We start from the raw sequence: 21,055 nt of genomic DNA on the forward strand, positions 1-21,055 counted from the left end.
GCTTATTTTCTGTTTCCTGTACAGTGTTACATTTCTGATGTCCTTTACAACATATAATAGCCATTGATAGATTTACATCAGGCTGTTTTCCTTGTGTGTGAGCAATCCTTGCTCTTTTCAGATGGTACTATGAGCGTGTGGCACCCAAACGCATATTTAGCATCTGTCCATATGATTAAAGCTCTTGTCAAGGCAGTTATTTCAGTCTTCTGAGGGGAAGTCCCCACAGCTGGTGGTTGTGCTTCGGTCACCTGGTCAGTAGCAGTTACTGCATGTCCTGCCTTACAGTCTCCTTGTCTCATAAAACTGCGGCTGCTGGTAAACCAGGCGTCTTCTGCATCTTCTAAGGGTTCGTCCTTCAAGTTCGACTGACCGGCTGGAATGTGCAGCTTCAGTTGTTTCAAAGCAGTCGTGTAATCCTGGTTCTCCGGGAGTTCCACTAAGGAAAGATACTGGGTTGACAATATTAGTCACAATTATTTCTACATCACCCTACTATACCAGGATGGCCTGGTATTTCAGGAATCTTTGGGGTGAGAACCAATGAACCAATGTCCCCCTTTTTGTCACCAATACGGTAAACACTGTATGAGATATTAAAACTGGTATCCTTTGGCCCAGTGTAGATTTATGGGCTTCTTGAATATTGAGCACTAGTGCAGCCACTGCCCTCAGGCACCCTGGCCATCCCTTACTCACTTCAAGCTGTTTGAGGTTTACCATCAGTCCGTAGCTGTGTATCCATGGTCAGCACCCTCCTGTCATTCCTGGGAACGTATGGAGTTCCTTGACAGTTTGCAGCTCAGGGGTTTAGCAGATGGCTTCTTTCTTGGCAGTCCTTAAGGTTCAAAGTCCAGCTGTAATTTCTGAGTTATTTCTGCTTTCTGTAAACCAAGAAACTCAGCAAACTCTCAGTCTATTATACACAGCCCTTTTGTTGCTGTGGCATCCACATGCTCCAGTAAAGTTCCACCCTAGGATGGAGGATCCCAGGTCTCAGGCTCACGAGTTGACCGGTTCTCAGATATCATTAAGCTGTTCTCACAACCCTGGGTAACACTGTCCAGGTTAACTGAGTCTAAGTTTTTTTTTCAAGTGTTGGTTGCTTTGAAGGGCTGCCTTCATAGGGCGGAGGGAGGGAGAGGGAGAGGGAGGGAGCTTTGAACAGTACGGGCAGTCAGGAGCACGTCGCGTTTCTGCCTGCTGTGTTGGCGCTGCCGTAAGTCTTTGGGTCCCCAGGAGGCTCTCCCTGGGGGTGACCCGATTCGAAGGCAGGATTCAATCCCACCACAGCCCGTCCATGGCAGGCAAACGCTTTTCTCATCTTCTCTTGGGACTCAGCAGTGCCAGGGGTTTCACAGCGCGCGTGTTGCAGTGACTGGCAGCCTCCGTGTGTTTTTCTGTTGCATACAGGATCCCATGGTGGAGCCACGTTAGAAGCAGACGTTGGTGTCTTGTGGCAGGAGCAAGGGCAGTGGAAGCGCTGCCCAGGGCAGGGCGGTGGTGACTGCCATGAGAGCGGAGGTCTGATGCCATCTGCGAGGGATGGGATTTGCATCCGGTGGCTTTTCCATTGCAGAATGTCCAGCAGCAGAGCGTGAGTGGCCGTGAAATGAAGCTGGGCCTCAGGAGAGCAGTCTGGAGCTGCGTCACGAACATCCTGCATGGCCAGCGCAAGGTAGGTGTGCCTTACTGTAAGTGTGCGCTGAAGCAGTTTTGGTTAAGCACGGCTCACTCCTCTGTCTGCAACAGATGGGCTTTCTGCGCGCTTTATTGCTGTGGCCGTAGAATTCCCTCTTTCTTACCATCTGATCTGTGAAGGCTTTTGTGTGGGAAGGGTTTGAGGAATGAGGGAGTAGAAATTGCTTTAGTCACGAGTCATCTGGAAAGGTTTCACAGAAACAGCGACATTTGCAGAAGGAACGTATTGGCATTGGCTGTTGTGCAAAATACTCATTGGGATAGAGAGGAGGGAGTACCTGCAGAAGATCGTTCTCTTCTTGTTTTGAGGAAGCCGGGGAGGGCTCAGATTGCAGCTTAAGCAATGTTCTTTTGTCACACTATGGGTCCTGTGTTGCGTTCCCCAGAGTTTCATCTCTCCTTTTGATTCCAGTTCTCCTGACAGGTTAGGCTTGAATTCAGCATAATATCTGCTTCTCCCTGGGTTCAGGTTCTTTGGGTCTCCTGCCTGCTTTTCTCCCTTTTCTTAATGGAGAGTGGAGTTTCTACCACAGAGCAAAGTTTCGTGATTAACAGAAACAAATATGGAACATATTAGATGAATACAGCTCTGCATTTTTTTCTTCCTCCGGCTAGCAAGGGACTCCTGTGCTCTCATTAATATCATCAGTGACTAGATGCTGCCTTCTGCTGGAGCCTAAAATGCTTTCCATAGTTGAGTGGTTGGAAACATAGGGTTTTAACTTAAAATTGTTTGTGCAGGGTGAAGGTTGGGAACACAATTAGAATACAGTTACACAGTGCTCTATCCCCAGAACTTTCCAGCATTTTTCTTAACACAGCTTACAGTTCATTTCAAAACAAACTAACAAAGATGAACTTGGGTTAGCGTAGCCCGTTTTAAATGATCCTTCTGTGTCTTTTCCGGCTGGTAGCAGAATGGAGACTTTCCTGAGGCGCTGAGGAACAGACACAAGCTTCTTTTGAAGGCTTCAATGAAATTCTGCCGCAGCAGTATCTGTGGTCCTTTGATGCTAAGGAGCTGGAGGTAAAAGATTCTTTGACTATTGCCAGATCCAGGCTGCTACACGTAATACTTGAATTTCAGTCAGTGTCTGAAGAGCAGAGTTCATTAAGGCTGGTGGTTCTGTTTTCAGGATGTGTGAGAGAAGCCTTATGTATCAGGTAGTATTTGGTTACTGTGTTGTTCTTCACTTTCTTCTTTGCAACCAACTTAGACACATTTCTAATGTTAAGATTCTGCCAGCATAAATTTTTTGGCTGACAGTGTTTTTGTAGTCCTTGACAATGTGATTTGCGTGTGTCTAAAGAGTGAGTGACTGGAAAGCAAGGGAGATAAGAACCAAATATCAGCGGATGGTCAAATTACAGAGTGGAGCATGTTTTAGCTGCTTTTGGTCTCTCCAAGTTATGCTCTACAGCAAAACATCGTATTTCTAGCACAGAATGGTACGGTTAGGTAAAGACAAAGTACATTGTTAGTTTGAATGTCTAAATACAAAGATTTTAATGACTGGTTTTTCTCTTTTGTGGCCTCTCCACATTTTCTTTGTGAGCGGATGTTATTATTTGCTGTGAAAGTTTGAGAGTTTAATATTAACCCCATCGCAGCGCCTGAGAGTAACGATGCCTCTTTTTCCCCCCTTACAGCAGGCAGCCTCTGTGAGAGCAGTGGAGCAGCAGCTGTCTTCGCTATGGCTGCTGAACTGCATTTCTGGCCACCTGAGATCCCTGAGCCCATGCTAATGGAGAACATGCTGCGCCACGGACTCTTCTATGGAGCCGTTTTGCAGTTTGTGTGTGTGCTGGCCATCATGCTGCCAGTTTCCAAGTCCCCAGAGGCAGTAAGTGGTGCTCTCATGGGCTGAGAGAAAGGCACAGGCAACTGGCTGGGAGGGAACTGTCAAATTCAAGATATGAAATACTAAAATATTGATGCTACAGATAAAGCTCAGTTTGCATTTTTGTTAGAGTCTGTGACAACAAGTATAATGTCACTGAAGAAATGGCTTTTTTGGGCATTAAAAGACAAAACGCAATCTTTTGATTTGCATGAAGCAGTAAAAACAACACCGAATCGATTTTCTTTATCTTTTGACAGCGTCTCTGGGTCTTTAATGTCCCTTCCCACCCAAACCATTCCACAATTCTATATTTCCACAATGTAAATGTGAAAATATCTGCCATGGTCTCCTGCTGCTCTACATGACTGGGAAGCCTCAGCCACAGGGACAGCGTCCATAGCAAGCCCAGGGGGAGCCTGGTCCTTGTGGTGGAACAGATCTGCCCAGCGGGACACGCTCCCAGTAATTCTTCCGCAGCAGCCTGGCACTCACCCACTAAGGGGTGCCACAAGCACCCACTCTATGCAGCCCTGCGTCACAGGAGAAGCAGCCCGTGAGGAAGCCCAGCCTGCTGCCTGGGGATGTGAGGTCACTATGTCCTGCCGCATAGCTGCCTTGTCACAATGAGGTCACAATGCCCAGCTGCGTGCCTTAGGAGTTCTGTGCCCCAGTAGCAGCACTCGTCGTGGCTGTAGCGGTGGTGGTAGCAGCATGGCACGAGTTCTGGGGGCCTCGGCCCCCACCTGCCTTGCCTTCCTCCTCGTACTGATAGCCATGTGTTGTCAGGAGGCTTGTGCTGCTCCGTGGCGAGCAGCAGAAGCAGGTGGGTGGGCAGAGTTGGGTAAAAAATGAGCAGAACTGAGGCTGAGAAGCCCAGGTTCTGGTTGCAGTGGCTCTGTGCCGTGTTGCCCTAGGGCTGCCTTCGATGGGGGGTGTATTGGAGAGGGGAGACAGGCAGCACCACAGGAGCTGGGCAAGGGCATGAGGAAGCCCTGTGCTCCCACGGCTCTGCCGCTGGATGGCTGGAGCATGCTCTTCATCCTGGGGGTGTCCTAGGGGAGAACTCGTAAGATGTGTGCTGGGAAAAGCATGAGCATTTCTGCTCCAGCTGCCTGATGCTCCCCATAGAAAAATCCCGGTTCCCAACAGAGACCCCCAGCTGTAGCCCAGATGGGTTCAGGCACCTTTTCTTTGTATGCTCTTCCACGTGGTCCCAGAGGGGTGCTGCACGTTGCCAGGAGGGAGCATTTGTAAAGCTGCTGAGTGCCAGGCTCCAGGTCACTGTGGCACCTCTATAGCTTTGGCAATCACGGCCTGAGTCTCCCATCCCGTTACCTGGCCCCTTCCTTGTCACTAAGGGAGAGGAAGATCACAACATGCAATGGGAACATCCCTCTTCTGTTCTTTATTCTAGATGATGACATTGGTACTGCTCCAGACGACTGGATGGAGACTGCTTTTGTGCCTCAGAGGAAACTCCGAGGTAAGTTGTGAGTGTCTGTTTCTTCGGAGGTAGAAAAATTAGTGCTGTAATAGCTTATTTGGGTACATAAGGACCTCCAAAGGTCTTTCAAGTCTCTTTGTGCTCTGAAGGTCATACACAGATCAGTCATGAGTATTTCTTTACTTGGAGAATTGTCACATTTCAGTGGGAAGGCAGCCCTTGCCAGTGTTTGCTCCTATTCCTTTGCTGTTTGGGCCATGTCATTCCCTGACCTGCAGCCAGTCCTCACATGTCACTGCAGGAAAAAAAAACAAAGCAGACCCCTGTGCGCAGTGGAAGCTCTCCTCACCTGTGTCTGATCACTCTTGTGCCTGCAGGCCCCTTTGATGCTTTTCCAAAGCAAAGTCGTGTCCCTGAGCCTGGGGTGGATGCCAGAGGTAAGTCACCAGTCTTCATCTCATGATCTTTGCTCATATTTGGCTGTGGAAGTTCAGGGGGGGGTTCATCTTTTCACTGCCTGGTGATTTCTTCCCCATGAGAAGCTTGGGTAGTCACTGTTTCTTGGGTGCTGCATGCTCCCAGCATCCCGTTGACTTTGTCTCCGTACATCAGAGATCTCCCCACTAAGAAAAACTTGAGGGGCCAAATGTTCTTCTATGCCTTCTCTGAAGATTGTTTTACGTGGCCTGGAGAGAGTATCTGGAAAGCTGCTGAGTGCCAGCCAACTGCCCACCTGGCCTCTCTGCAGCTTTGCAACTTTTGACCCAGGTCTGGGTGCCATGTCATCACCTGAGCCCCTTCCAGTCACTGCGGGTCCCTAAGGAAGAGAGAAATCACAGCATACCATGGCACCCAAACAGCAGCACCCTGGCACATGAGTGGCAGGCCCAGCTGCCCCCAGGCATGAACACCAGGAGATGTTTCTCATCGATGCTTGATTACGGCTGTGCCTATAAGCAATGCCTTGCCAAAGCCTCAGCACAATCCAGCCTGTGAGCCTCAGGGCAATCCCACAGGAAAGGGCCTTTAGATCTTGCCCTTCCTCTTCCACCCCCTTCCCTTCTCCAGGCAGTTCTGCACACGGCTCCTTTTTGGACTGTCACGGTGCCATTGCAGGCACCCAACAACTATTTGCCAGATGCTTCTGTGTGGCAGGGAGAGGAGAGTGCTGTGGAGCAGTGCTGTCATTCCAGTCTAAACAGGTGTCTGACAGGAGCTGCTCTGTCTGTGTTTGTTGACAGCTCCTAGTGGAGTTGAATGGCATCCAGTTTCCCAGCTGAGCTCCAGGACAGAAGCCCCAGCGATTCGAATGGGTACGTCATGAGATTTTAGTTCCTTTGAGAGATGCCAGCTCACAGTCCTAATGTCAGCCAGGCATGTCTGCAGGTGTGAGTGAGAATGCACACCTGTGTGTGTGTGTCCTGCCCTCGCACAATGCCCTGGTCCCATTCAGTGATGCTGTTATGCGTTTATGTAAGTTGTAGTGTGTGGTGAAAAGTTCTCATTCTTTGGTTGCAGAAGTGCCTCCAGGGAAGGCCGTGCTAAATCCTTAGTTGTGCTGGAACCCCACAGGCATCCCAGGGGTGGCTGTTGTCGTTACTGGCTGCACTGAAAAGACCGTTCAGTTTAATATCTTGTTTGTCTGAAAGTTATCTTAATGCTTTCTGTTTAGGTCCTGAGAAACAGAAAGAGGCCCTGGAAAGAGGAAAATATTTGAAGACACTGCCCTCTCTGCTAATGAAAATCAAGAAAGACAAAGCACGTGGTAGGTGTATTTCCGTCTGTTCCCTGAAAGACTTGTGAAGCTGAATTTCTAGAAATACATGTGGAGAAACTGTACCATCTTCCTGATGAGAAGCAGTTACTTACAGTCCCACTCCCTTACCTCCTTTCTAAAGAGACAGGTGGAGCACCTATGCGCTGGATTGCATTTCAAAACGGCAGAGTTCGCACACTGACTGTCCCCCTGAGAGTAAAAGAGGCCATGCAGACAACAACTGTCACTCCAGGTAAGGGCCGCTCATAGTGGCTTTGTGGTTAGAGGTTGCTCCCCTCCCACTGCAGCCAGTTCACAGGGACTTAGGAACTTTGTCCTGTTGAGAACTAGGCCACCAGAACCACATTCAGCAGATAAGGAGAGGAAACAGGACCCTCCATAGTACCTCCTGTGCACAGACCCCGCATTCCAGAGCTTGCTGTGCTTCCCCTGAGCCACCAGGCACAACAGCAGCCCGGAGCGGGATCCTTCCTGTGGTTGTTCTTGTCCATGTCACTCAAAGCAGCAGCTGGTGAAACAGATCCACATTGTTTTTCCAGGTGCGGATGGTGAGGAACATGCAAATGCCGCAGTAGATAATTTTATCAAGAAGTACTGCCTGGGATTTGGTGCGGTTATCTTCGTTACCACGCCGATGGCAATGTTTTCATGCTATCGTCTTATCAAGCAACGGAGGCAGATAAACCAGTGAGTTCTTGTTCACCTCCAACCCCATCCTGCCCCCCTCTTTACTATAGGGCTTCTGTGAGCCAGGAGGCATTTCTAGGTAAAGCAGCATAGAGAAGCCAGTTAGTTGTTGCCTAACACTGTCTGAGATTGATGCTGTCAGATGTTTTAACTGGCTGAGCCATTCCTGCTGCATGTTCTTACTGCTGGGCCTGAGACAGGCCGGGAGCTGAGGGTGGCTCTACCATGCACTGTGAGGAAGGAGAGCAGGGGGTTCTCCTGTGCCCTCAGCATGTTTCTTTCTCTGCAGGCGCCTTGCTGCAGCTGCTGCAGACGAGAATACTGCCTGCAGGAAGTGGTACTTGGAAAGATGGCTTGCTCACCTCAACGAACAGCTTCCTTGCCTCAAGGCGCTGGACAGAAAGACAGGGCACCAACAACAACCAGCCCAGCAGCCGCAGAGCACCACCAGAGCGGCCCCTGCCAGGCCTGACGGCTGTCGGGCTCAACTGCCCCCACTGCGGCCCCTGTAGCCCACCAGCCCAGGCTCCGTGGCCCCCAGGAAGTACATCAGGCCCAGCAGCCCCTATCCACCCTGGGCATCAACACCTCTTTCAGGGGACAGGAGGGACCCACCTGGTTTGGAAGCTTGCAGTCATCGGCTGGCACCCAAACAGCAGCACCCTGGCAGATGAGTGGCAGGCCCAGCTGCCCCCAGGCATCAACACCACCCTCCTGTCCCCCACCACCATCCTTCAGGGGTTGGCAGTGGCTCCCTCAGAGCATCACCTGGGGGCAGCCACCGCCTGGGGGAAGCTTGAGAGGCCCGTCAGCCCCCAGCACCATCTCTGCCCTCACCCTCCCCTCCACCATCCATTAGGGGATGGAAGAGACCACAGCAGAGTATAGACCTGGGGACATCATCCAACAGACGGACGACCATTGTCTGGGACAAGCCAACTGGCCCAGCAGTCCCCTGCACCCCCCAGGAACTGTCACCAACCTCCCACTTCCCTCCACCATCCTTCAGGAGGTTGGAGCAGCCCCCGCAGGGTGTCAGTTTGAGGGCATCATCCGACACCCAGAAAACTACAGCCAGGGGAAAGCATACCAGGCCCCACAGCTCCCAGCCCCCCACAGCACCAACTCTGCCCTCCCGCTCCTCTCCACCATCCTTCAGGATGTGGGAGTGCCCCCCCCCCCCACGGGGTCAGCTTGGGGGCATCATGCAACACCTGTAAAACCTCTGCCTGGGAGAAGTATGACAGGCCCAGCAGCCCCAAGATCCCCCCAGCACCACCTCTCTCTTCATGCTCCTCTCCACCATTGGTCAGGGGGTGGGAGCATCATCACTGGTCAACACAACAGGGGGTTTTTTCTTTAACATCCTTATTCCACCTTCTGTACTGAGTATAGCTTTTCTATAAAAAATCTCAGCACCACACATGATCATATTCAAAACATCTATAACTATACGGAATATAGATATTGTAAATTAATTCAATAAAATTCAACAACAAAACAAAATAACCAAGAAGCTGCTTCCTTCAAAAGACAGAGTATTCTGACGAGGAGAAAACAGCAATACTAACATCACGTCATGGCATTGCCATCAGGGCTCAAGCTAAGGCAGCCAGCTGACCAGGGCAGAACTTGTGTTAGACGCTGCTCAGTGACAACACCCAGAACAAAGTAGCAAGGATGTGAAGTACAGGAGACTACTTGCGCTTATCACATTCTGTCTGCTGTAACAGCACTACTCAAAGATTTCTAATCGGGCCAAGATCTTTGTGAAGCAGCAGTTTGTTCATTACTGCCATCATGGCCGCACACCCCTACTGACTGTTGGGCAGGGCTGCAGTGGGGAACGCCCTCCACACGCAGTCCTGGGCAGGCAAGGGCTGTCGGTGCACAGTGCCACACGCTCCTTGCCATCTGCACACACGTGGGCTGGCTTTGCACTGCCAGGCACATCGTGTCGCCTGGGCACTGCAGGCCCTCGCTTGGTGGTATGCAGAGACAGCGGGGCCAACAGATGAAGTAATCTGTGTTGTATGCAATACTTGTATGACTTGGGAGCTGACAATCCTTGCGGGTCTCTGTCCTGCTCCAATTTATAGGAAGGAGAGGAGGTCCATACATGTATGCCTGGGCATGGTTCAAATGTTGGAGGATGGACGCTATTACGATTTAGGGTGATTAGGAAGGGAAGGCGGGCAATAGAAAAGATAGGAAATAGAATCAAGGAGTCTTCATAGGAAGCAAGAGGGAGAGAGAGTCACCACCATGGATCTGGCGTGTTTTGTAGTTCAGTCATTGATCTTCAGTAGTGGTGGGTCATCAGGAGTTGTTGTTCCACTAACGATGACTGTGACCACGGCAACAGTTTCCAATGATAGTATAAACTTACAAATAAGTCCAACGTGGTTCAGTCAGCTCTCCTTGGTGTGACAGCTCAAATCCAAAATGGTTGAGTCAGCTCTCCTTGGAATGGCAGCTTCTGGCTCTGGGATCTCATCTGGACCTTGCCAGCAGACAAGAGGGAGCAGGGATGCCCACCTGCTTCCTGTTCTTCACAGCACACGATGGTATCATTCCCCAGTTTTCCCATACCAAGCTGGAGCCAGATCTTCTGCCAGTAAACACTTCTGAGCACCCTCTTCTGGAGGTGAACAGCTCTGGAGGAAGGTGCTTTCAAATGTCCACAAAGTGATGTTGATTGTCACACAGTAGCACCCATCACTTGCCTCCTCCATAAATCAGTTACAGTCTTGTTAGTGAACCTGAAGACAAAAGGTCAGCGCGCTGGGACAAACAGCCACACACCAGTATCACAGAATCACAGAATGACCCAGCTTGGAAGGGACCTCAAGGATCATGAAGAACCAACCCCCCTGCCTGGCAGGGCTACTAAACATACACCTTTACTAGATCAGGTTGCGCAGGGCCCTGTCCAACCTGGCCCTGAACACCTGCAAGGACGGGGCATCCACAACCTCCCTGGGCAGCCTGTTCCAGGGCCTAACCACTCTCCTAGTAAACAACCTTTCCCCCTAATATCCAACCTAAATCTTCCCTCTTTCAACTTAAATCAGTTTCCCCTTGTCCTGCTATTACCAGGCCCCTCCTCATCCTATGTGGAACACCAGTGCCAGCAGTGCGGCCGCCATTTTAGAACCCTCACCACGTCACCTTGGTCACCGCTGCCATGCGCAACACAGTCGCCTCTGACAGTTGTGGCAGTTAACAGCCATGTCAGCTGCAAAGAGGGCGAGGGTGGAAGTTTCCCCTGTTTCATGCGGGAGGATGGAGCTGGGGGCCCTAGGACTGAGAAGGAGGAGGGGGCCCGCCATGACCACCAGGCAGAGGAGGGGTAAGAGAGCCCAGTTCCATCGCGCCTGCACCAGCCTGGTGACGAGCAACCATGTGGAGCCCATGGAGGTGGATCCACCTCCAGCGGAGCCCATGGAGGTGGATCCACCTCCAGAGGAGCCCATGGAGGTGGACCCGCCCGCGGCATAGCTGGCCTGGCACCACACCACCGTGCCAGGCCCCGTGTTGGCACCATTGCAGCTCCACCGTGGCTGGTCCAGGCGCTGAGCTCCTTACCCGCTGCTCGGCCCCTGCCCCCGGCATTAGCTGGGTGGCATTTTTTGTAACATCTGCTCCTCCTTCGGGCTTCTTCTGCAGCCACGTCCTGTGGGCTCCCAGTCCCATCTGTATCCAGTTTTTCTTGTTGTATTTTTTGGTTAAGTTTAGTTTTAGAGTTAGGTGTAGGTTGTTGTTAGTGTTTTCGAGTTAGGCATAGGTTTTTGTTCATGTTTTACTGTTAGGAGTAGGCTTAGGAGTAGGTTTAGTGTTAGGAGTTGTTGTTTTCCTGTTCGGAGTAGGTTCCTGTTCTTGCTGTAGTGTTAGGAGTAGATTGTTGTTCCCATAGTAGAGTTAGGCATAGGTTACTGTTGGTACTGTAGGGTTAGGCGTGGGTTCCTACCAGCAGCTGGCAGCAAACAGTGCTCGCTCGGTAAGCACACGTCTGCTTTTTCCCCCGGAGCTGTGAGTGTGACTGCCATGAGAGCAGAGGTCTGATGCCATCTGTGAGGGATGGGATTTGCATCTGGTGGCTTTTCCGTTGCAGAATGTCCAGCAGCAGAGCGTGAGTGGCTGTGAAATGAAGCTGGGCCCCAGGAGAGCAGTCTGGAGCTGTGTCACGAGCTTCGTGCGTGGCCAGCGCAAGGTAGGTGTGCCTTACTGTGAGCGTGCGCTGAAGCAGTGTTGGTTAAGCACGGCTCACTCCTCTGTCTGCAACAGATGGGCTTTCTGCGCGCTTTATTGCTGTGGCCGGTGTTGAACAGCACAGCAGCAGCGAGGCCTCGAACATGTCCACAACCAGGTACGTGAATGTGAGTAAATTTAGCTGTGTGAATGATGTTATTGTTGTCATGGTTTTGTAATTTTGTAATTTTGCTATCAGTATTCCACATCATAACATCATGTCAAGTATGGATACTTCTGTTGAATGTGCAGTCCACAGAAGAAGACTACATATCCCAGAGAACAACAGGAGTAACAATAAGTCACGGGACCAGGACTCTATATAATCTCGTTCCCAGGCTGGAGTCTCCTCCTTCTTCTCTCGAACTTCTCGGAGAGTGGGAAGCGTTCCAGCCGTGTCGCCTAGAGTTCACAGTAGGCCTCTCGGTTTTCGGAGACTCTCTCTCTCTCTGTTTCGTTCGATTTTGTTAGCCTTAATTATATTATATTGTGTTATCTTGTATTTCGATATCATATTTAGTAAAATAAGTTTTTCCTCCTTAGATTGTCGCTGTTTTATCCCACTCCCCTTTTCCCCCTCCTTTCCGGGCCCCGGGGGGGGGGCGTGGGGTGGCTTCCCCTGTCACGGGCATAGGTAAATCTAAGTAACCCGTGACAGATTTTTTGGTGGAGAATGCGGGCATAGAGCTTTTTAGCTTTTAGAACAACTCTCTCTTTGCTCTTAAAGAGCTTCGTTACGGGAGTGTTCGGAGTGTTATCTTTCCGTAGCTGCTCACGGAGAACGTGACCTTGAAATACCAGACAAATTGTCAACATTAAGGGCTGCTGCACATTCTCAGCATTGCTATCTAACTTTTGTGTAGAAAACAAAGGGATTTCTTTCTCCCTTAGAGCAAAGCTAGCTAGCTCTGACTTTTACAGAGCCTGCCAGCTATGAATCCACTCTTCATCCCAGTTGCTCTGTTTAAGGGATTGAAAGCAATTATGATCTTCTTAAAGTATTGGTCAACTATTAACACCATAATTTGGTGTTGTGGAATTGTGCAGATATATAGCCTAATAAGGTGGATACTGATGGAGACACCTGCCTGGTACTTCTACGAGATGTGGTATGGTCAGAATTTTGGCATCTACACCTCAGATGCAATTGTGAATCTTACTAACACTTGCATCCCAGATGGAACAGGCAATTTTACAAATACTTGCATCCCAGATGGAACAGGCAATTTTACAAACACCACCATGTTTAATTCATTGTACAGGCTAAAAAAACCCTTTTTATTTAGGTTGTACTCTCAGATTTCCACACGCTTTTCAATAACTGAGATAGGGTTCATACTTGCATTCATGTTATCACTATCAATGCATGCATATATGTTCCTATGCATTCGTTCTATGCGGAAGTCTCCTCCAGAACCAGAGAATGATGACTGGCAGGGAATATGGAAAGGTTTAGGAAAAGTCTTAGAAGCATGGGGACCCGCAGTGTCATGGGATTTCACTCTTGAACACCTAAGGGACCCTAAGAAATTAAGTGAGTATTTGGGTCAGAGATCTAAGGAGGTAAACCTTATGTGGGGTTTGGCTTATGCATACCGTGCTTTGTATCATACTATTCTGGAGAGAGAGAGTTTCCGATCTGAGATTCAAGCCCAAGTTAATTCTGATCAGTCACAGGAGGCATCAGTAGCAATATCAGTTGCCCCTGTGGAAGGCAAGAAATGGAAACGGGTGTCCACGCGTCTAGAACGAAAAGAAGGAGAAGCACAGGGGGGGGCAGCAGAAGACCCAGGTGCCGGGCATGGAGCAGTACCGAAAAAAGCAAAGGCAAAAACCAAGAGGCATGAAGAAGAGACTGATGATGAGGAGGAAATCACCTATTGTCGACCTCTGAAGCTGACTGAAATCCAAGGCTCAAGAAAGGAGTTTACACGGCGTCAAGATGAAGGTATCCTTGCTTGGTTGCTTCGCTGCTGGGACAACGGGGCCAACAGCTTGTCTCTAGATGGTAATGAAGCTCGCCAACTAGGAAGCATTGCCCAAGATGCAGGTATCGACAGAGGGATTAGCAGATGTTCGGATGGAGCTGCTACTCTCTGGTTGCGGCTGTTAGAAGCCGTGAGAGAAAGGTACCCCTATAAGGATGCTTTGAAGCCTAAATTTGATAGTTGGAATACCGTCCAAAAAGGTATTCAGCGCCTGAGGGAATTGGCCATGGCGAAAATGTTGTACAGCCCTGATCCAAGCGAACTTGACCCTGAGAGAGTGAGGGCCGATCCTGACATGTGGCAGAAAATCACAAGTACAGCACCAGAGAGAATTGCACAGTCATTGGTATCAGGATCTAAAGGATTCGTGGACAGATGGCCCCGAGTTGTTGAGCTGATTATAATGCTTCAAACCATCGATCAGCAGCTCCCCCAACTGCATGCCGCAGTTTCTGCCATCTCACGGCTAGAAAACCGAGTAGATGAAATGTGCAAGAAATTGTTTCCATCAACTAATTGTAATGATCCCGTAATAGTATCAGAAACAACTGATGAAGGTCAATCCTCGTATGGGCCACCAGGTCTAATGAAGGATCTGATCAAACTAGTCCAGTCCTACTCCCCACCTGCATCATCAAAAGTCTCAGCTGTTAAACGCACACGCTTCCCAGCTCGAGCAAAGAACAACAGTACGATTGCACCGCGTGTTTCCATGTGGCGCTACCTACGTGACCGTGGAGAAGACATGAGGAAGTGGCATGATCAGCCCACGTCTGCACTACGAGCACGGGTGAAAGAACTACTAGACATACCAACCACCAGTGGAGTTGCTCCAGTCATCACAGGTAACCAATAGAGGGGCCCTGCCCTCAGTCAGGGGAGGGAAAGGGATAATAGAGTTTATTGGACTGTGTGGATTCGATGGCCTGGCACATCAGAACCACAGGAATATAAGGCGCTGGTGGATACCGGTGCACAGTGCACCCTAATGCCCTCCAGTCATGAAGGGACAGAATCAATCCATATTTCTGGAGTGACTGGGGGCTCTCAAGAATTGACTGTGCTGGAGGCTGAAATAAGCCTCACTGGCAAAGACTGGCAAAAACATCCTATTGTGACTGGCCCAGGGGCTCCATGTATACTGGGTATTGATTACCTCAGAAGGGGGCATTTCAAGGATCCTAAGGGGTATCGATGGGCCTTTGGGATAGCTGCTGTAGACATGGACAACATTAAGCAGCTGTCTGTTTTGCCTGGCCTGTCAGAGGACCCGTCTGTTGTGGGGCTGCTACGAGTAAAAGAGCAGCAGGTACCGATTGCTACAAAGACAGTGCACAGACGGCAGTATCGCACCAACAGGGATTCCTTGCTCCCCATTCATGATTTGATTCGCCAGTTGGAGAATCAGGGAGTGATCAGTAAAACTCACTCACCTTTTAACAGCCCCATATGGCCAGTGCGTAAAGCCAGTGGAGAATGGAGGCTGACAGTAGACTACCGTGGCCTGAATGAGGTCACACCCCCATTGAGCGCTGCTGTGCCGGACATGTTGGAACTCCAGTACGAGCTGGAGTCAAAAGCAGCCAAATGGTATGCCACCATTGACATTGCCAATGCCTTCTTTTCTATTCCTTTGGCCGCAGAATGCAAGCCACAGTTTGCCTTCACCTGGAGGGGCATTCAGTATACTTGGAACCGTTTGCCCCAGGGGTGGAAACACAGCCCAACCATTTGCCATGGGTTGGTTCAAACTGTACTGGAACAGGGTGGTGCTCCTGAACACCTGCAGTACATTGATGACATTGTTGTGTGGGGTGATACAGCAGAAGAAGTTTTCACAAAAGGAGAGCAGATAATCCGGATTCTTCTACAAGCTGGCTTTGCTATTAAGCGAAGCAAAGTAAAAGGACCTGCCCAGGAAATTCAGTTCTTAGGTATAAAGTGGCAGGATGGACGTCGTCACATCCCAGCAGATGTGATCGACAAAATCACTGCCATGTCTCCACCAACTAGCAAGAAAGAGACACAATCTTTCCTGGGTGCAGTGGGCTTTTGGAGGATGCACATTCCAAACTACAGCCTCATTGTAAGCCCCCTTTATCAGGTAACGCGGAAGAAGAATGATTTTGCATGGGGCCCTGAGCAGCAGCAGGCTTTTGAACAGATTAAACAAGAGATAGCCCGTGCTGTAGCCCTGGGGCCAGTACGGACTGGACAGGATGTAAAGAACATCCTCTATACTGCTGCTGGAGAGAAAGGCCCCACTTGGAGTTTGTGGCAAAGAGCCTCAGGAGAGACCCGAGGCCGACCCCTGGGATTCTGGAGTCGATCATATAAGGGGTCTGAAGAGTGCTACACTCCAACTGAGAAGGAGATCTTAGCCGCGTATGAGGGGGTTCGGGCTGCTTCCGAAGTAGTCGGGACTGAAACACAGCTCCTTTTGGCACCTCGACTGCCAGTGCTGAACTGGATGTTCAAAGGACAGGTTCCCTCCACCCATCATGCTACCGATGTCACCTGGAGCAAGTGGATTACGCTGATTACACAGCGAGCGCGAATGGGAAACCTCAATCGTCCAGGAATCCTAGAGGTAATCATGGACTGGCCTGAAGATAAAAAGTTTGGAACATCACCAGCAGAAGAGGTATCACGTGCTAAAGAGGCCCCACCATACAACGAATTACCAGAAAATGAAAAGAAATATGCCCTATTCACTGACGGATCATGTCGCATTGTAGGGAAGCATCGCAAATGGAAAGCTGCTGTGTGGAGCCCCACACGACAGGTTGCAGAGGCCACTGAAGGTAAGGGAGAATCAAGTCAGTTTGCAGAGGTAAAAGCTGTCCAGCTGGCCTTAGATGTTGCTGAACGGGAGAGGTGGCCAATGCTGTATCTTTATACTGACTCATGGATGGTGGCAAATGCCTTATGGGGGTGGTTACAGCGGTGGGAACAAAATAACTGGCAACGGAGGGGAAAATCTGTTTGGGCCGCTGAACTATGGAAGGACATTGCTTCCCGAACAAAGAATATGGTTGTAAAGGTGCGTCATGTGGATGCACATGTGCCCAAAAGTCGGGCTACTGAAGAACAACAAAACAACCATCAGGTAGATAAAGCTGCCAAAATTGAGGTGGCTCAAATTGACTTGGACTGGCAGAATAAGGGTGAATTATTTCTAGCTCGATGGGCTCATGAGACCTCAGGTCATCAAGGAAGAGACGCGACATATAAGTGGGCCAGAGACCGAGGGGTGGACTTAACCATGGACGCTATTGCGCAGATTATTCATGATTGTGAAACATGTGCCATAATTAAACAAGCCAGAAGGATGAAACCTCTCTGGGAGGAAGGGCGATGGCAAAAGTATAAATATGGGGAGGCGTGGCAGGTTGATTATATCACCTTGCCACGATCTCGCAGTGGTAAGTGTTATGTACTCACTATGGTAGAGGCAACCACTGGGTGGCTTGAAACATACGCAGTACCCCATGCAACTGCTCGAAACACCATATTAGGTCTTGAGAAACAAGTCTTGTGGCGACATGGCACCCCAGAAAGAATTGAATCTGATAATGGGACACATTTCAAAAATTCTCTTATAAATACTTGGGCCAAAGATCATGGCATTGAGTGGATTTATCATATTCCCTACCATGCACCAGCTTCTGGTAAAATTGAACGATATAATGGGTTGTTGAAAACTATGTTGAAAGCAATGGGTGGTGGAACATTTAAGCACTGGGAGAAGAATCTGGCAGAAGCCACTTGGTTGGTCAATACTAGAGGATCTGTCAATCGTGATGGTCCTAGTCAATCTAGCCCCCTACACACTGTAGAAGGAGATAAGGTCCCTGTTATACATGTAAAGAACATGTTGGGAAAAGCTGTTTGGGTCCTTCCAGCTTCTGGAAAGGGCAAACCTATCCGTGGAACTGTCTTTGCCCAGGGACCTGGGTGCACTTGGTGGGTAATGCAGAAGGATGGGGATGTTCAATGTGTGCCACAAGGGAATTTGATGCTGGGGGAGTGCAGTCAATAATTTTATGTATCTATATATATATATATATGTTTGCATGTGTAGTGTATTTTAGTTATTATAGTTGTACATTTAGTTATGTTACATGCAATTCTACTATTTAGCTATCACAATTTTACATACGTGTATATATATGTATATATATGTATATATTAACCATGATGTAATAATGTAGAATAAGGGGTGGAATGTCATGGTTTTGTAATTTTGTAATTTTGCTATCAGTATTCCACATCATAACATCATGTCAAGTATGGATACTTCTGTTGAATGTGCAGTCCACAGAAGAAGACTACATATCCCAGAGAACAACAGGAGTAACAATAAGTCACGGGACCAGGACTCTATATAATCTCGTTCCCAGGCTGGAGTCTCCTCCTTCTTCTCTCGAACTTCTCGGAGAGTGGGAAGCGTTCCAGCCGTGTCGCCTAGAGTTCACAGTAGGCCTCTCGGTTTTCGGAGACTCTCTCTCTCTCTGTTTCGTTCGATTTTGTTAGCCTTAATTATATTATATTGTGTTATCTTGTATTTCGATATCATATTTAGTAAAATAAGTTTTTCCTCCTTAGATTGTCGCTGTTTTATCCCACTCCCCTTTTCCCCCTCCTTTCCGGGCCCCGGGGGGGGGGCGTGGGGTGGCTTCCCCTGTCACGGGCATAGGTAAATCTAAGTAACCCGTGACAATTGTTCATATTAGTAAGGCAGTATTCACATGTGTGTGATGGAGCTCAGGGATAGGTTTATTCTTGCCTGGTAAATTTTCCCTTCTTTGACACCCACCCGTCCTCTCTTGCTTCTCTTCCCCTCACCTGTAAGTGCAGCAGTACTGAAGGCTGAGGGCTCTTCTCCGAGGCAGGCGCTAAAGGGCAACTGAAATGCAAGTTTGATGTCCCTCTTTGTTCTTGGGTTGGTAGCCCAAGGTGACCAAGCTTCAGAGCACTTCTCTAAGTCAGCCTGGAAATGTTTCTAGCAGGAAGTAACTCCATCACAGTGCCTGAGAGTAATGATGCCTCTTTTTCCCCCCTCACAGCAAGCAGCCTCCGTGAGAGCAGTAGAGCAGCAGGCTGTCTGTGCTATGGCTGCTGAACTGCATTTCTGGCCACCTGAGATCCCTGAGCCCATGCTAATGAAGAACATGCTGCGCCACGGACTCTTCTACGGAGCCGTTTTGCAGCTTCTCTGTGCTGGCCATCATGCTGCCAGTTTCCAAGTCCCCAAAGGCAGTAAGTGGTGCTCTCATGGGCTGGGAGAAAGGCACGGGCAACTGGCTGGGAGGGAACCATCTGTAGCTGTTGCCAGCAGCCTGGAGGTGCCAGCTCGTCTTATCCTGCGGCTGCTGTTGCGCCCTATGAGCTGCCAGGCAGGGAGTCCACCTGCCCGTGCAGGGACCACCTTGCAGGAAAGGGCTTTAGGCTCTGGTTTGTGTGGGATTTGGGGAACGAGACAGGGGTGGAGTTTCTTGTGTGCCTGACTGTCAGGAAGGCGGTTCCCAGTTCTGGCAGCCCAGTGTGCCCAGGAGGGTGACTTGAGCTCCCAAAGCGAGCCGCCAACCAGTTGTTAGCTGAGAAGGTTCCCTGAGCGTTTCTGAATTGATTCTTGTAGGACTCGGAGAGTTTGTGGTCTGAGACTTGGGAGAGAGTGAAGAAAGCCAAGGCAAGCGCTACTCAGCTGAGGAAGAAAGCTGAGAAGGAAAGCAGAAAGCAAGGATGATGGCCTGAGCAAGAAGCTACAAAGGACAGCAGAACCACCTGCAGCTCTTCCTCGGAGGTGGCACCAAAGGCAGCTTACTGAACAGTCCAGTTTACCGGCAGAGCCGTGCTTTCCCTGTCATGGACGGTGGAGATGATGGAAGTGAACTGGACAGGAAGAGCTTGTGCTGCTTCTTCAGACAAGCTTCTTTTGAAGGCTTCAATGAAATTCTGCCGCAGCAGTATCTGAAGTCTTTTGATGCTAAGGAGCTGGACGTAAAGGATTCTTTGACTATTGCCAGATCCAGGCTGCTACAGGTAATTCTTGCATTTCAGTCAGTGTCTGAAGAGCAGAGTTCATTAAGGCTGGTGGTTCTGCTTTCAGGATGTGTGAGAGAAGCCTTATGTATCAGGTAGTATTTGGTTACTGTGTTGTTCTTCACTTTCTTCTTTGCAACCAACTTAGACACATTTCTAACGTTAAGATTCTGCCAGCATAAATTTTTTGGCTGACAGTGTTTTTGTAGTCCTTGACAATGCGATTTGCGTGTGTCTAAAGAGTGAGTGACTGGAAAGCAAGGGAGATAAGAACCAAATATCAGCGGATGGTCAAATTACAGAGTGGACCAGGTTATAGCTGCTTTTGGTCTCTCCAAATTATACTCTGCAGCAGAACATCATATTTCTAGCACAGAATGGTACGGTTAGGTAATGAGAAAGTATGGTTTATATGTCTAAATGCATTCGTTTTCATGACTGGTGTATCTTCTTTGTTGCCACGGATGTTATTATTTGCTGTGGAAGTTTAAGAGTTTAATATTAAAACCAAGCGTTCTGTGATTGTGGGTGCTTTGAAGTACAGTAGTATTTCAGTACAATAGTCTTGCTGTAGAAGCAAAGTAGTAGCTTGTAGTTTCCATGTTTATGAAATTTTTCTTCCCTAAAGGTGCTCCTGTGTGGAATTCAAGAAATTGATCTGAATGACTGGCAGAGGCAATACCATCTTCCGGCATGATAGCAGAACCTGCAGACAGATATTGTGGTTCTGCCAGGTTTGTAGACTTCTTTTTTCCACACAAGAACACAGCAACAGCTTAATGAGCAATAGTCAGAATTACTCAACAGATAAGTAGCATGTAAATGTAAATGATAACTGCTAATCCAGCTTCCCCATGGGGGATGGGGAAGTGAACATTTCAATATTAAACTTGACATCAATGTTAATTATTATTTTTCAGTTTGGGAAATAAATAGATAATGAGAAGAGAATGAGATTTCTACAGTTTGTTACAGGAACGTGCAGATTACCAGTAGGAGGATTTGCTGACCTCACGGGTAACGAGCCCTCTTTAATGCATTTTATGCTCATGTTATTTCCTTTTTTCTTAATAAGGACCAAGCTGTGTGTTTAAGGGTATTTTTTAATGAATTTATATGGAATCTGAGTCTTGCATATTGGTAGAGCTGTGATAGAAAAAGGGATGGATGGAATGTGAACACGCCTTGCAGCAGTGACTTAATCCATGGTTTGGACGTGGTCCTGGCAGGGCAGCCTGCTCTGGGTATCCTTGGTTGATCAGAGTGGCAGGACTAGGTAAACTCCAGAGATTCCTTCCAGTACCAAACCAACGATGTG

The 21,055-nt window shown here is 49.0% G+C and overlaps 3 protein-coding genes across 5 annotated transcripts in view; 2 read left to right on the forward strand and 1 right to left on the reverse strand.

The window, feature by feature from the left end:
* The window catches only part of LOC146757518 (rho GTPase-activating protein 32-like), a 218,196-nt gene that overhangs the window by 64,447 nt on the left and 132,694 nt on the right, over positions 1-21,055 (reverse strand). The window lies entirely within an intron of this gene.
* On the forward strand, positions 1,226-19,332 carry LOC146757526 (uncharacterized). 3 transcript variants are annotated; one of them, XR_014936079.1, is made up of 2 exons: positions 1,226-1,678; positions 11,741-11,845. XR_014936079.1 is itself a non-coding variant. In XM_085520748.1 (2 exons), exons 1-2 carry the CDS (start codon positions 1,613-1,615, stop codon positions 19,200-19,202), a joined length of 507 nt encoding a protein of 168 aa, XP_085376874.1. In that variant the 5' UTR covers positions 1,230-1,612; the 3' UTR covers positions 19,203-19,332. The 3 variants fall into 3 exon arrangements, 1 of the variants encoding a protein (XP_085376874.1); XR_014936080.1 differs by lacking the exon at positions 11,741-11,845 and adding an exon at positions 1,753-2,013; XM_085520748.1 differs by lacking the exon at positions 11,741-11,845 and adding an exon at positions 18,762-19,332 and having other exon boundaries at positions 1,230-1,678.
* Positions 3,441-9,169, forward strand: LOC146757527 (uncharacterized). The gene is made up of 10 exons (XM_085520660.1): positions 3,441-3,493; positions 4,074-4,128; positions 4,201-4,307; positions 4,844-5,028; positions 5,367-5,426; positions 6,231-6,302; positions 6,662-6,754; positions 6,888-6,998; positions 7,306-7,453; positions 7,743-9,169. Exons 1-10 carry the CDS (start codon positions 3,441-3,443, stop codon positions 7,963-7,965), a joined length of 1,107 nt encoding a protein of 368 aa, XP_085376786.1. The 3' UTR covers positions 7,966-9,169.

Source organism: Coturnix japonica, chromosome 20, assembly GCF_054131305.1.
Source record: "Coturnix japonica strain WE chromosome 20, WE-NBRP24, whole genome shotgun sequence".
NCBI lineage: Eukaryota > Metazoa > Chordata > Aves > Galliformes > Phasianidae > Coturnix > Coturnix japonica.

What these genes read in the sequence shown, in the direction of transcription:
- LOC146757526 (XM_085520748.1), top strand. Translation starts at nt 1,613, where the DNA reads ATGAAGCTGGGCCTCAGGAGAGCAGTCTGGAGCTGCGTCACGAACATC. An exon ending in TCCTGCATGGCCAGCGCAAG is followed by an intron (nt 1,679 to 18,761) that starts GTAGGTGTGCCT and finishes CCCCCCTCACAG; the next exon opens with CAAGCAGCCTCCGTGAGAGC.
- LOC146757527 (XM_085520660.1), top strand. Translation starts at nt 3,441, where the DNA reads ATGCTAATGGAGAACATGCTGCGCCACGGACTCTTCTATGGAGCCGTT. An exon ending in GACAACAACTGTCACTCCAG is followed by an intron (nt 6,999 to 7,305) that starts GTAAGGGCCGCT and finishes TTGTTTTTCCAG; the next exon opens with GTGCGGATGGTGAGGAACAT. An exon ending in CAACGGAGGCAGATAAACCA is followed by an intron (nt 7,454 to 7,742) that starts GTGAGTTCTTGT and finishes CTTTCTCTGCAG; the next exon opens with GCGCCTTGCTGCAGCTGCTG.